The sequence below is a fragment of the Tupaia chinensis genome, unplaced genomic scaffold (assembly GCF_000334495.1).
Source record: "Tupaia chinensis unplaced genomic scaffold, TupChi_1.0 Scaffold000077_1, whole genome shotgun sequence".
Lineage (NCBI taxonomy): Eukaryota > Metazoa > Chordata > Mammalia > Scandentia > Tupaiidae > Tupaia > Tupaia belangeri.
Genome location: NW_006159538.1, coordinates 4255616 through 4267329, shown reverse-complemented (window position 1 = coordinate 4267329; position 11714 = coordinate 4255616). Strand labels below are relative to the sequence as shown.

Here is an 11714-nt window from a genome sequence, read left to right as displayed (position 1 = left end):
CTTTCCAGATGACACCCCCGAAACCTGCATCTACTCCAACTGGTCCCCGTGGTCCGCCTGCAGCTCCTCCACCTGCGACAAAGGCAAGAGGATGCGACAGCGCATGCTGAAGGCACAGCTGGACCTCAGTGTCCCCTGCCCTGACACCCAGGACTTCCAGCCCTGCATGGGCCCCGGCTGCAGTGACGAAGGTAAGGGGACAACCCGGACCAGGGAGGGGCGAGTCAGGAAGGGAGGGTCTACCTGACAACACAGCCTCACACCTGCTCAGGTGCCTCCCTTGTGGTAGGCAGCAGGACCCCACTGTTGTTAGTGGGGTGACCCCATCTACAACAAGGTTTTCAGGGCTCTGCACACAGAACACTGAAAGAATCCTTGTAATTCACTGAGCACCCCAGCCCTCCCTGTCCGTGGAACAGAATACACTCAAATACTGATGCACAAACAAATGGGTGTGTCTTACACGACATACAGATGACTGGTACCCTGCTTCCAGGGTGTGACTCTGGCCTCTTTATAAAGAGCTGGTGAGTGGGCTGGCCAGGATAGACTCTGGATCCACTGCCCTCATCCTGTCACTCATGGCCCCTGGTCTGTGCTCCCCCCGGCCTGAGCCGGAGCACTCACTTCTTCGTGTCAGGGCCGTCCCAGTTGATCGCAGAAATTCTCAGTCTCTGGATTTGCAACTGCTCCAAGGTCAGGCTTGAACGATGAGCTTCAATACCTATGTCACGATGCCGAAGCTGCAAAACTGCACTATGCTGATTGCCCTGCGAAGGTCAGCGGGCTGTCTTCCCGGGCAGGACTCCGCCTGCCTGAACAGATCTAAGTGCTGGCTCTAATCTTGCGATGAGTGCAGGGATGCAACGGGAGACAGGGCTGGGCTGGCGTCTGAAGGAAGAAGACCACTTGCAAGCTGCAGGGAACCAAAGAGAGCTCGCCCACTGTGTGTTGTTCCCTCTCTGACCCTTCCCAGGACGCAGTCTTAAACACCTCCCCCAGCTGTGCTCTCCCAGAGCAGTCCTATAAGCCCAGTCAGTCCTATAACCAGGCAGGGGAAGTTAGGATGGCCTGTCAGTGTTAAAGGCTCTTTCCTGGGGCTGGGCCTGGGGAGTCCTCCCACCTAAGCCCGCAGTGTGAGCTGAGGTCGGACCTCCCTCCACAAAGAGCCCTCCCTCAAACCACATCAGGCAGCTCCCAGGTAGTAAAGACAGCTCTGAGCCATGCTGGGCTGTGCTTGTTTCTTGGGCCTGGGCCCCAGGCACCCTAAAAATGACCCCACCAGGACCAGCAGATGGCGTAATGGTTATGTTGCTGGACTCCCACGTAGTCAGCTGCAGTTCATGTCCTGTACCTGGAGGCTTAAAACTCACGCCAGGCGCGTGTGCGTGCGCCAAGATCCTGAGAGGAGAATGGAGAAGGGGTTGTGGCATGGCCACCCTTCATGGGCGCTGATTTCTCACTTTCTGTCTCTCTGTCTGTTTCTCCAGTGAGTGTACGTGCCCTATAGCAAAAATTTCTTTAAAAACAAACAAACAAAACCCACCCAGAGCTATAGAGTTTTCTTTTTTTTCTTTTTTTTTTTTTTGAGAGGTTTTTTGCTATAGGGCACGTGCGCTCGCCAGACAAAGAGAGACAGAGATACAGAAAGTGAGAAATCACCCCCCAGGGGGGATGGCCACGCCGCAATCCCTTCTCCTCCATTCTTCTCTTGGGATCTTGGGCACAGACACACACACACACCTAGTGTGAGTTTTAAGCCACCGGGTCCGGGACGCGAATCATGGTCGACTACATGGGAGTCCAGCGACATAGCCATTATGCTAACTACTGGTCCCGCTATAGAGTTTTCTTACACCCACATTAAGTTGCCCTCTGCACATAATAATTTGGAGAAAGCAAAGACCCATTTGGACATGCTGAAGGGATTTTTTTAAACTTATTTCTTTCGTTCTTCCATGAAAGAAAGAGAGAAACCCCGACGGGGTCTCATTGCCATAATCCGGCCCCAGCTTCAGCCAGCCCCAGATCATGGGCACATATGTACACAGGATATTTGCATGAGCTGGCCCCTTCACCTTAAAAGAAAATACCCTTTATCCAGTGAAAATGCACTTAGGGGCTAGCAGGTGGCAAGGAGGTTAAGGCAGCTGATTTCCCATGGCCGACTCTGTGGTATGAGTCCTGGAACAGGCGGCTTGAAAAATCACATTGAGTGCGTGTGCCTGCCTGCCCAAAATCACAAGGGGAGAATGAAAGAGAAGGGATTATGGTGTGGCCATTTCCTAGGGGGATGATTTCTCACTTTCTCTCTCTCTCTGTCCTCTGTCCCTCCACGAACGCACGAGCTCACCACAAGCACATGAACCCTCTAGCAAATAAAGCAACTAGATGTGTCCTTCTGTATGAAGTCTTCCCCAGAACTCTAGGAAGCAGCAGGATCCCCTCCTCTGTGCTCCCCGAGTCCCTGGGCTTACCTCTGTCGTCCTACTTTCAACACCTGAAATGATAGTATCATCAGGTTGTGTGTTTTTTGTTCTCTGTGAAGTAGGACAAGAGTCCCATCGGACACATCTTTGTAACCTCAGAGCACACCACTGAGCACCCAGTAAATCTTCGTCGACAGGAATGAGTGGAGGGGTGGATGACTTCATTTTCCTTTTTTAGAACTACGCAGGTGCACACACACCTCTGTTTTCCCCGGAACAGCAACAGCTGTGCTGCAAGGTTCAATTATCTTCCCACCAGCCCCCTGGGTTTTCTCGTACACAATGATGTTCTTCACTAACACCTACTGGGGGAGCAAAGCTACACATGGCCCTCAAGACCCACACAGAAGGCTCTGACATCACTGTCCCCCTCCTTCCGGTGCCTCTCTCTCCTGGGACACAGGGACATTCCCTCCCTTCCCCACCTGACTCTGCTTCCCATTAGCAGCTGGGTCATTCTCTTCCCTGTCATCAACCTCACAGGGCACACGGACACCGGGGCCCTGCTCTTGAGTACAAGCCAGCCTATGTCCCAACACCATTCACACTGTATCTGCTTACTCCTGCAGCTGTTTCTCTGGGCTGGGTAATGGTGGTTTTAGATAATGAAGTGGCAGCCTCCTCTGAGCAAAAGGGTTTATGGGTATCTTAGATATCATTTCTCCCGGTGCTGTCCAGCAGAAGTATTTTGTGATGGTGGAAATTTCTCCAGCCATGCTGTCTAGAGCACCCACGGTGGCCGAGCACCTAAAATACAGTCCATGACTGAAGAAAAAACATTTTTTTTTCCTTTTCTTTTAAGAGCTTTTGGCCTTAGGGTGCCTGCACTCACTGAAGATAGACACAGTGAGAGGGAAAGTGAGAAATCACTCCCCAGGGGGTCGGCCATGCAGCAATCCCTTCTCTATTCTCCTGCTGGGATCTTGGGCATGCATGCACAAGTGCCTGGTGTGATTTTTAAGCCACGGGATCCAGGACTTGAACCACAGTTGGCCATGTGGGAGTTCTGGATGTAACCACTATGTCACCTGCTGGCCTGAAGGAAAGAATTCTTAGTTTTATTCAATGAACTGAAGTATGATACTGTTTAGACCGTATGGAGTATGATTTATCGTGAATTATGAGCAGATTGTATCTTACACCATACATGTGTCTGTATACATACAAATACACATTCTATCCGTCCAAGCATCCCTCACATGTATTTTGCCAGGATGAGAAGTATCCTAAGTGTCCCATGCACCTGGAAAAGAGTTTTTCCTCTTAGAGACCAATTCCATTTTAAAGTTTTAGACTTTTCACACTCGCCTCTCTCCTGAACTGCCCAAGACCCCTTGAATGCCCGCTGGTTCCTGCCGCCAGGCCTGGGTCTCCAGGGACAACTCCCCCCGGTGTCTTGCAGAGGGCTCCACCTGCACCATGTCCGAGTGGATCACCTGGTCGCCCTGCAGCATCTCCTGCGGCATGGGCATGCGGTCCCGGGAGAGGTACGTGAAGCAGTTCCCGGAGGACGGCTCCGTGTGCACGCTGCCCACGGAGGAGACGGAGAAGTGCACGGTCAACGAGGAGTGCTGTGAGTGGCGTGCCGGTGGGCCGGGCAAGTGCCTGGTGTGATTTTTAAGCCACGGGATCCAGGACTTGAACCACAGTTGGCCATGTGGGAGTTCTGGATGTAACCACTATGTCACCTGCTGGCCTGAAGGAAAGAATTCTTAGTTTTATTCAATGAACTGAAGTATGATACTGTTTAGACCGTATGGAGTATGATTTATCGTGAATTATGAGCAGATTGTATCTTACACCATACATGTGTCTGTATACATACAAATACACATTCTATCCGTCCAAGCATCCCTCACATGTATTTTGCCAGGATGAGAAGTATCCTAAGTGTCCCATGCACCTGGAAAAGAGTTTTTCCTCTTAGAGACCAATTCCATTTTAAAGTTTTAGACTTTTCACACTCGCCTCTCTCCTGAACTGCCCAAGACCCCTTGAATGCCCGCTGGTTCCTGCCGCCAGGCCTGGGTCTCCAGGGACAACTCCCCCCGGTGTCTTGCAGAGGGCTCCACCTGCACCATGTCCGAGTGGATCACCTGGTCGCCCTGCAGCATCTCCTGCGGCATGGGCATGCGGTCCCGGGAGAGGTACGTGAAGCAGTTCCCGGAGGACGGCTCCGTGTGCACGCTGCCCACGGAGGAGACGGAGAAGTGCACGGTCAACGAGGAGTGCTGTGAGTGGCGTGCCGGTGGGCCGGGCGGGCGCGAGCGCCTCCTGAGGCTGTGGGCGCGTTCCGACACCCCTAACCCCCAACCCCCAGCTCCCAGCAGCTGCCTGATGACCGAGTGGGGCGAGTGGGATGAGTGCAGCGCCACCTGCGGGATGGGCATGAAGAAGCGGCACCGCATGGTCAAGATGAACCCCGCGGACGGCTCCATGTGCAAGGCCGAGACGTCGCAGGCGGAGAAGTGCATGATGCCCGAGTGCCGTGAGTGGGTGCAGGGTGGGCTCAGGGAGGGACCGGCAGGCGTGGAGAACCAGAGCACCCAGCGCTACCTCATCTAAGCCCCACTCTGGACAAGCACAGAGGAAGGCATGGCCTTGTTCTTGCAGAGCCCTCCAGGAGCAAGGTGAGAGCCACAGGCCTGTGGACCCCGACCAGGCCTTGGGGCCTCCTGTGCGGACCATTCCCACAATGCCCTGGAGGCCTCTGGCGGCTAGAATTCACTTGCAGCTGTTTTATAGAAGTGCCTTCTCGGAGTAGCAGGGAGAGCATACACCTAGGCAGGACAGCAGTCCCGGGGCCCAGTCCAGTCCTGTTCTACATCGGGCTGGTCTGGCTGATACAGCGGGGTCACTCGTCTCTGTGTGCGAGCACATATGACCAGCACATCAGTACACGGGTGTACACGGGTGTACACGGGCACGATCCAGAGCTGTCAGGACCAGCAAGTCAGAAAGGCAGCACTGAGCCTCTCCTTCAGTGCACGATCCTTGGGGGGCCAGGATACTTCGTCCCTCCTCCGACCCTCAGTGGCATCTCGAGCTTCACCTGATGTCGAGTCATGACCACCAGCAGGGCAGGGGAGACGCTGAAGGGCAGCAGGCTGCTGAGCCACTTCCGGCCCTCAAGTTCACTCAGTTGAACCCATGGGCCAATTCCACGGTGCTCCAGGGACCAGGGTGGCTGGCACTGTAGGCCAAGACCAAAGAAAGTCATAGGCGCCTGTGCTCAGGGGTGTCTGAAACCTGGCTTTTGACCTAGACACCATCCCATGCTTGCTGTCCCCGTGGTCCGAGTGGAGCGACTGCAGTGTGACCTGTGGGAAGGGCATGCGGACCCGCCAGCGGATGCTCAAGTCTCTGGCAGAACTGGGAGACTGTAACGAGGAGCTGGAGCAGGTGGAGAAGTGCATGCTGCCCGAGTGCCGTAAGTCCCGGGGCTCCCAGGAGCCACCCCTTCTCTCCGTCTATCCTCCTGAGTCTAGGCAGCCCAGAAACAGCCCCACCTTGTGTTAACACGGTTTGATCCTGGAGTGATACCACTCGCTGCAGAGTATGGGTTTGGGTTTCTGTCCCTAACTCTTCAATCTCATTAATAAAACGGGCACCCCACTACCATCTCCAAAACACACACTGCGATCCCTGTGACGTCTAAGTGGGAGACGTGAAGACAAGGCTCAGGAAACCTTCGTTCTTCCCCCCTGCCCCCAGCGCTCCAGTTACGAGCTTGTCTGACCCATGGATTTTCCAAGCTTTTCAGTTCCTTTCTCCCTCTCCCTGTGACCACTGTATTTACCCATGACCAGACACTGGACAGGAAGCCAGTGACCCCTGCAGGCTGTGGGAAAACAAGCACGTTCTCAGAGGCTCACTGCCCACCCATCGCCTCCCAAACCTCAGCGGTCAGCTGTATCATTCGGGCTTTGGCTCAGAGCAGAGCGTTTTTCGGTTAACCCTCCAAGAGGGCTGCTCCGTTAGGGGGTGAAACGGCAGGTACATTTGCCATGACCCAAACACGCACTCGGGCTGCCCGCCTCGTCAGATCCCGGCGCTGCCCCTCTGGGTGTGAAACCTTCCCCAGATTACTATCTCCTAGGGCCTCAGTTTCCTCATCTGTGACACTGTGGGGTAGACCTCCTAGGATGCTGGGGATTAAACCGAGTAACTGACACAGGTGTGAGCTGGGGGCCTGGCAAGTATAGGATGCGGTCAGAGTGACATGGACCACCTAATGAAAATCGAGCCACACTTCACCCGGCTGACCAGACTGGGAGCTTCTAATGTAAACAAGTCTTCATTTATCTGCAGGGTCCACTGAAGGACAGGAAAGGAAATATTTATGGAGCACTTACTGGGCTAGGGCATTATCTGGTTTAATCCTCACAAATTAATGAGGGAAAAAACCCAAAACATGATGCTATTTGACAGATAAGAAAGCTGCCTGTACTCCCACAGAGGGGAAAAAGGTGTGAAACTATTGACCACAAAGTTCCTAGATTCAGCCTGGCCCTGGCCTGACAAGGCCAGTGGAGAGTTTGGAATCACTGTCTCCCTAGGACACACCCTCAGAATCAGACGAGGGGTCAGTTCCCCTCACATTGGAGAGACGCTGGCTTAGTCGAAGTGCTGGATCTCGTACTGTGGTAGCTCCTCTTCTGAAGGTCCAGTTTCCGGCTCCCGTGTTTTTCTTGCAGACAGCCCTGTATAGGACACAGGATGGTGCCGAGAACAAGAAAAGCTGCCCGGGTCTGTGAAGTCACGCTGACCTTGGCATTGGGCCAGGGGGGTTTGTCCAGCTTGTTTTGACTTGTTCTCTCCAAAGGAGTCGCACAGGAGCAGGAGCCTGTTGGCTTTTGCTTTCAAAATTGCCACCAGTTAGCTGTGCCTTCCCTGAGAAAATCTGGGTCGATTTGACAACCTCCAAGGCGCTCATGGAGCCGGGCAGGAGGCTCAACACATTTTAAAAGTCCCCCAGGGGCCAGCAGGTGGCATGGTGGTTAGGGTGCCAGACTTCCACATGGGTGACTGTGGTTCGAGTCCTGGATCTGGTGGCTTGCAAATCACACTGGGAGCATGTGCGTGTGTGTCCAAAACCCAGAGAGGAACATGGAGAAGGGATTGCAGTGTGGCCATCCCCCCTGGGGAGGAGGGTGATTTCTCATTTTCCCTCTCACTGTCTCTGTCTCTCTCCAGTAAGCACATGCACCTAAGACAAAAACAAAAAGTCCCCAAAGCTTGGAGTCAGAGATTAACCTGGCACCAACCCTGCCTCTACTTACCAACCACATAGGCTAGAAGTCAGTCCACCTCTTGAAACCTCAGTTTCTTCTGTAAAATAAGAGCACAGAACCTGCATTCCTCACAGGCTTGCTGCGATCTCCAAGGAGAGCGTGAGTGCCGTATCTCGTCTCGGACCCGAGATACACTCATGGCCCCATCTGTGTCTCGCCAGCTATTGACTGTGAGCTCACCGAGTGGTCCCAGTGGTCCGAATGCAACAAGTCGTGCGGGAAAGGCCACATGATTCGCACTCGCATGATCCAAATGGAGCCTCAGTTTGGCGGTGCTCCCTGCCCAGAGACTGTGCAGCGAAAAAAGTGCCGCCTCCGGAAGTGCCTCCGGAACCCGTCCATCCAGAAGCTGCGCTGGAGGGAGGCGCGGGAGAGCCGGAGGGGCGAGCAGCTGAGGGAGGAGTCTGATGGGGAGCAGTTCCCAGGTATGCCCCGGATGTGGGACGGGGCTTGTCTCCAAGACTGGATGGGGTCTGCCTGGGCTCAGTCGTGGGTTGCTCTAAAATGGAGTCGTGGGGAGCAGCAGATGGCACAATGGCTATATCGCTGGACTCTAATGTAGGTGACAGTGGTTCGAGCCCTGGACAGAAAACTCATGCCAGGAGCATGTGTGTGCAAGATCCCAAGAGGAGAATGGAGAAGGGACTGTGGTAGGGCCATCCTCCTGAGGGTGATTTGATTTGTCTCTCTGGCAAGTGCACATTCCCTATAGCAAAAATCTCTTTACAAACAAGAATGGTGGAAAGATGACTGCATTTTCTGGAGTCTGCCTTTTGGTTCTTTAGATAGGAGATTTTTTCCCCCAAACTATTAAGCAAGCATAATTTATAAACTGGGGGGGGGGTCACCTTTAGATAGCATAATTACCTGCCAAAAATACATTCTCAAGCAAAGAGCCTTTAGGAATTGAGTCATTCCTTCCTTTCCACTCACACATACAAAATCGGCTGTCAGTGATGACATGGTAACTATTCACAAAACGGGGGCAATGACATGAGCGTGTCAAAGGAGTCTCAATCATTAGGCCCAAGGGCCTCCCAAAACAAGTCATCCTCCACTTCAAGGGTATGGCTCAGACATGACACTCCAGACCTGTGGCTTCACGATTTATTTCTGCAAGGTTAACCACACGGTCTAGCACCAGCAGCATGTCAGCCTGGAGTTTTACTGCCCCAAATAATATGGGTCGAGCTGCCAAATAACTGATAAACGCTCTACAGGAACAAAGAGCGAAGTGCCCAGGGAGCCAGGAGGGCATCTAACACTGACTGGCATCGGGGAAGAACCTGCAGGGGTCTGCCAGCTAGAAAGTGCATCCCAGGCCACAGGACCAGTAACTAGAGATGCAGATCCCAAAGAGCTTGGGCCCAAGCAAAACATGGGATGCAGATGGGATAGAGTACCAGGAGGAGGGGGGGGGGGCAGGCAGAGAAACAGGCTGCAGAGGCAGGCCAGCTGCCCCCTGAGGATTTGGGACTGAATTCTGTAGGCGAAGGCTTTTAGGACTGACTTGAACAAATCACTGGGGTGGTTTGAAAGTGGCAAAAACAGGCCAGTATGAAGTTTTGTGTATAGCCCAGGAGGAATACTGTGTGCTCCCTACTCAAGCATAACTTAAAGGAGTTAAAAATAAATGTAAAAGTCCCTTCATGGGCTCATTGCTAACCCAAGCCAAGAGAGCAAAAGCATCACTAAACAGCTCAAACAATGAGTTGGGACGGTCTGTGGTTAAGTCTTGGGCTCGGGTCGACAGATGACTTGCGTGGTGAGGAAGGCACCCATGTAAAGATGAAGGTGAATGGGCATACGGAGTTCCTGGTTGTTAAAGGTACAGCTCGAATTAGTCTTTTCTTCTCTCTCACTGAAGATGTTCCGCCTCCGTCTAAGATGGTAAGAGAAATGGAGAGGGTTTTCAGGGGCTACCTGACGGTTTCTGGTCCCAGGTTACTCAGCCAGCCAGTCAGCAAGCATTCATGAAGGCCAACCATGTGCCAGGCAAGTTCTGAGAAAGGCAAAATGCTGAACGAGAAAACAAAAAGTACATTTCAGCTACTCAGTATTTGGGAGGCTAAGTACTTGGGGAATAAGGCATAAGAGAAATTGGTCTAGCATTCCTTGGATGGTTGGTGTCCAACAAGCCACTCTGAAGTGGAGTTTTTTAAGCAATCACGTATCAGCATGAATCGATGGATCAGAGACTTGGGCTGTCTTAGCGGGACAATCCTGAGGTCTAACGGGGCTCATTCGTGTGGCTACTATCCAATGGTAGTTCAGCTTGGGCTGGAAGGGCCAGACCAGTCTCACCTGCATTTCTGGGGCCTCTCTCTACATGGTTTCGTTCTCTTCTTACTAGCCAGGCTTGCTTAGATGGTAGTGGAAAGGATCCTAGTAGCTTTTGTCAAGCCGTGTTTTCTGTTCATTTTCCTTTGATCAAAGCAAGCCACATAGTCAAACCCAGATTCAAGATGTGGAGAAACAGACTCTGCCCCTTGATGGGAAGAGCTGGAAAGCATTAATGGCCGTAGTTTTGCCATCTATCACATAAGAGGTACTCATCCTAAACGGGCCCTAAGCCGTAACTAAACAAACCACTACGAACAGCAGAGAAGCCCAGATGACTACATTTGACAGCTCTACTAGAGTTCTGCATTCCTGTTTTGTCCCCGCTATCTGCCGGCCTAACCAGGCATTCTCATGCTTTCAGGCTGTAGGATGCGCCCTTGGACGGCCTGGTCGGAATGCACAAAACTGTGCGGAGGCGGGATTCAAGAACGCTACATGACTGTAAAGAAGAGGTTCAAAAGCTCCCAGTTTACCAGCTGCAAAGACAAGAAGGAGATCAGAGCATGCAACGTGCACCCTTGTTAGCAAGGGGTCAGACTCCCCAGGGCTGCACTCTAGATTTGAGTCACCAATGGCTGGACTGTGTGTATACTTGTTTGTTTAAGACAATTTAAATTGTGTACCCTAGTTTTCATTTTTGCAGTGTGGTTCACCCAGTAGTCTTGTGGATGCCAGGGACATCCTTTCTGGATTCTTCTTGGTGGGTATAGGCTGAGCGAGGCCCCCTCATCCTCAGCCAGCCTTCTTCCTGCACGTGTGAGTAGTGTCCGTCACCTTGTCCTAAACTGAAACGTGCCCCTCTGGGGCAGAGAGGACAGGACAGACCCCGGCCTCCTCCACATGACGAGGACTCTGTGCCTGGGCTCCAGGGTCCCGGGGTGCAGCAGGTAGGAAGCAGTGCTCAGCAGATGAAGAGAAAGATTCCCCTCCTTCTCATCTCTGCTTGTTCTCGCTGGGGAAACAGCTGTCTGCCCTCTCTTTTCATTCAGTGGAACTCCGGGTCTCTCAGCAATTCTGGGAGAAAAGCACGTAAGGAGAAGTGCTGTTGTCAGGTGGCTTTTCTTCTTCCTCTGACGAGTTCTGAATGCATTTATTTCACCCCATGTCAGAAAGAAAGATGACCGCTTTACTTAAATGGAAAGTAACAGCCTTCCACCTGAGATAGAGTACTAAGTACAGAAAGCATCTTTCCCTTGTTTTTGTTGTTTTGTTTTGGTCTTGGGGTGTTTTTTTTGTTTTTGTTTTTTTTTTTTTGCCACAATTCCCTTGCGAAGCCAACCTTATAAACCCTTTGGTACTAGATCCTACTTACTGGAACCAAGGCCAAGGGGGTCTTCTGGCCTCTAAAGTTCAGCGTCCAAGGTTTTCGTCTCTCACAAGAAAACATTTTAGTTACATAAACATTGCCCTAACTCTACCCAGGCACCTCTTCACTCCCAAAGTCATTCCTTCAACACAAATACTTTTTTATAACAGTTATGTTTCAGAGCCCATGAGAGACAGAACACCTAGCCTGGACTACTGTGGCATCATGCTGAGCCAGAGGTTCTCGGGGTGGAAGTCCGATCCATGTCAGCTCTGCACACCA

At 52.3% G+C, this 11714-nt stretch overlaps 1 protein-coding gene across 1 annotated transcript in view; it reads left to right on the top strand.

Moving 5' to 3' along the window:
• The window catches only part of SPON1 (spondin 1), a 304441-nt gene extending 293246 nt beyond the window's left edge, over positions 1 to 11195 (top strand). Inside the window, exons 11-16 of the mRNA XM_027768691.1 lie at positions 9 to 191; positions 3892 to 4062; positions 4810 to 4977; positions 5755 to 5919; positions 7945 to 8208; positions 10488 to 11195. Coding sequence (XP_027624492.1) covers positions 9 to 191; positions 3892 to 4062; positions 4810 to 4977; positions 5755 to 5919; positions 7945 to 8208; positions 10488 to 10651 — 1115 coding nt within the window. The 3' untranslated portion in view covers positions 10652 to 11195. The remainder of the gene's footprint in view (positions 1 to 8; positions 192 to 3891; positions 4063 to 4809; positions 4978 to 5754; positions 5920 to 7944; positions 8209 to 10487) is intronic.
• Positions 11196 to 11714: the final 519 nt, after the last annotated feature.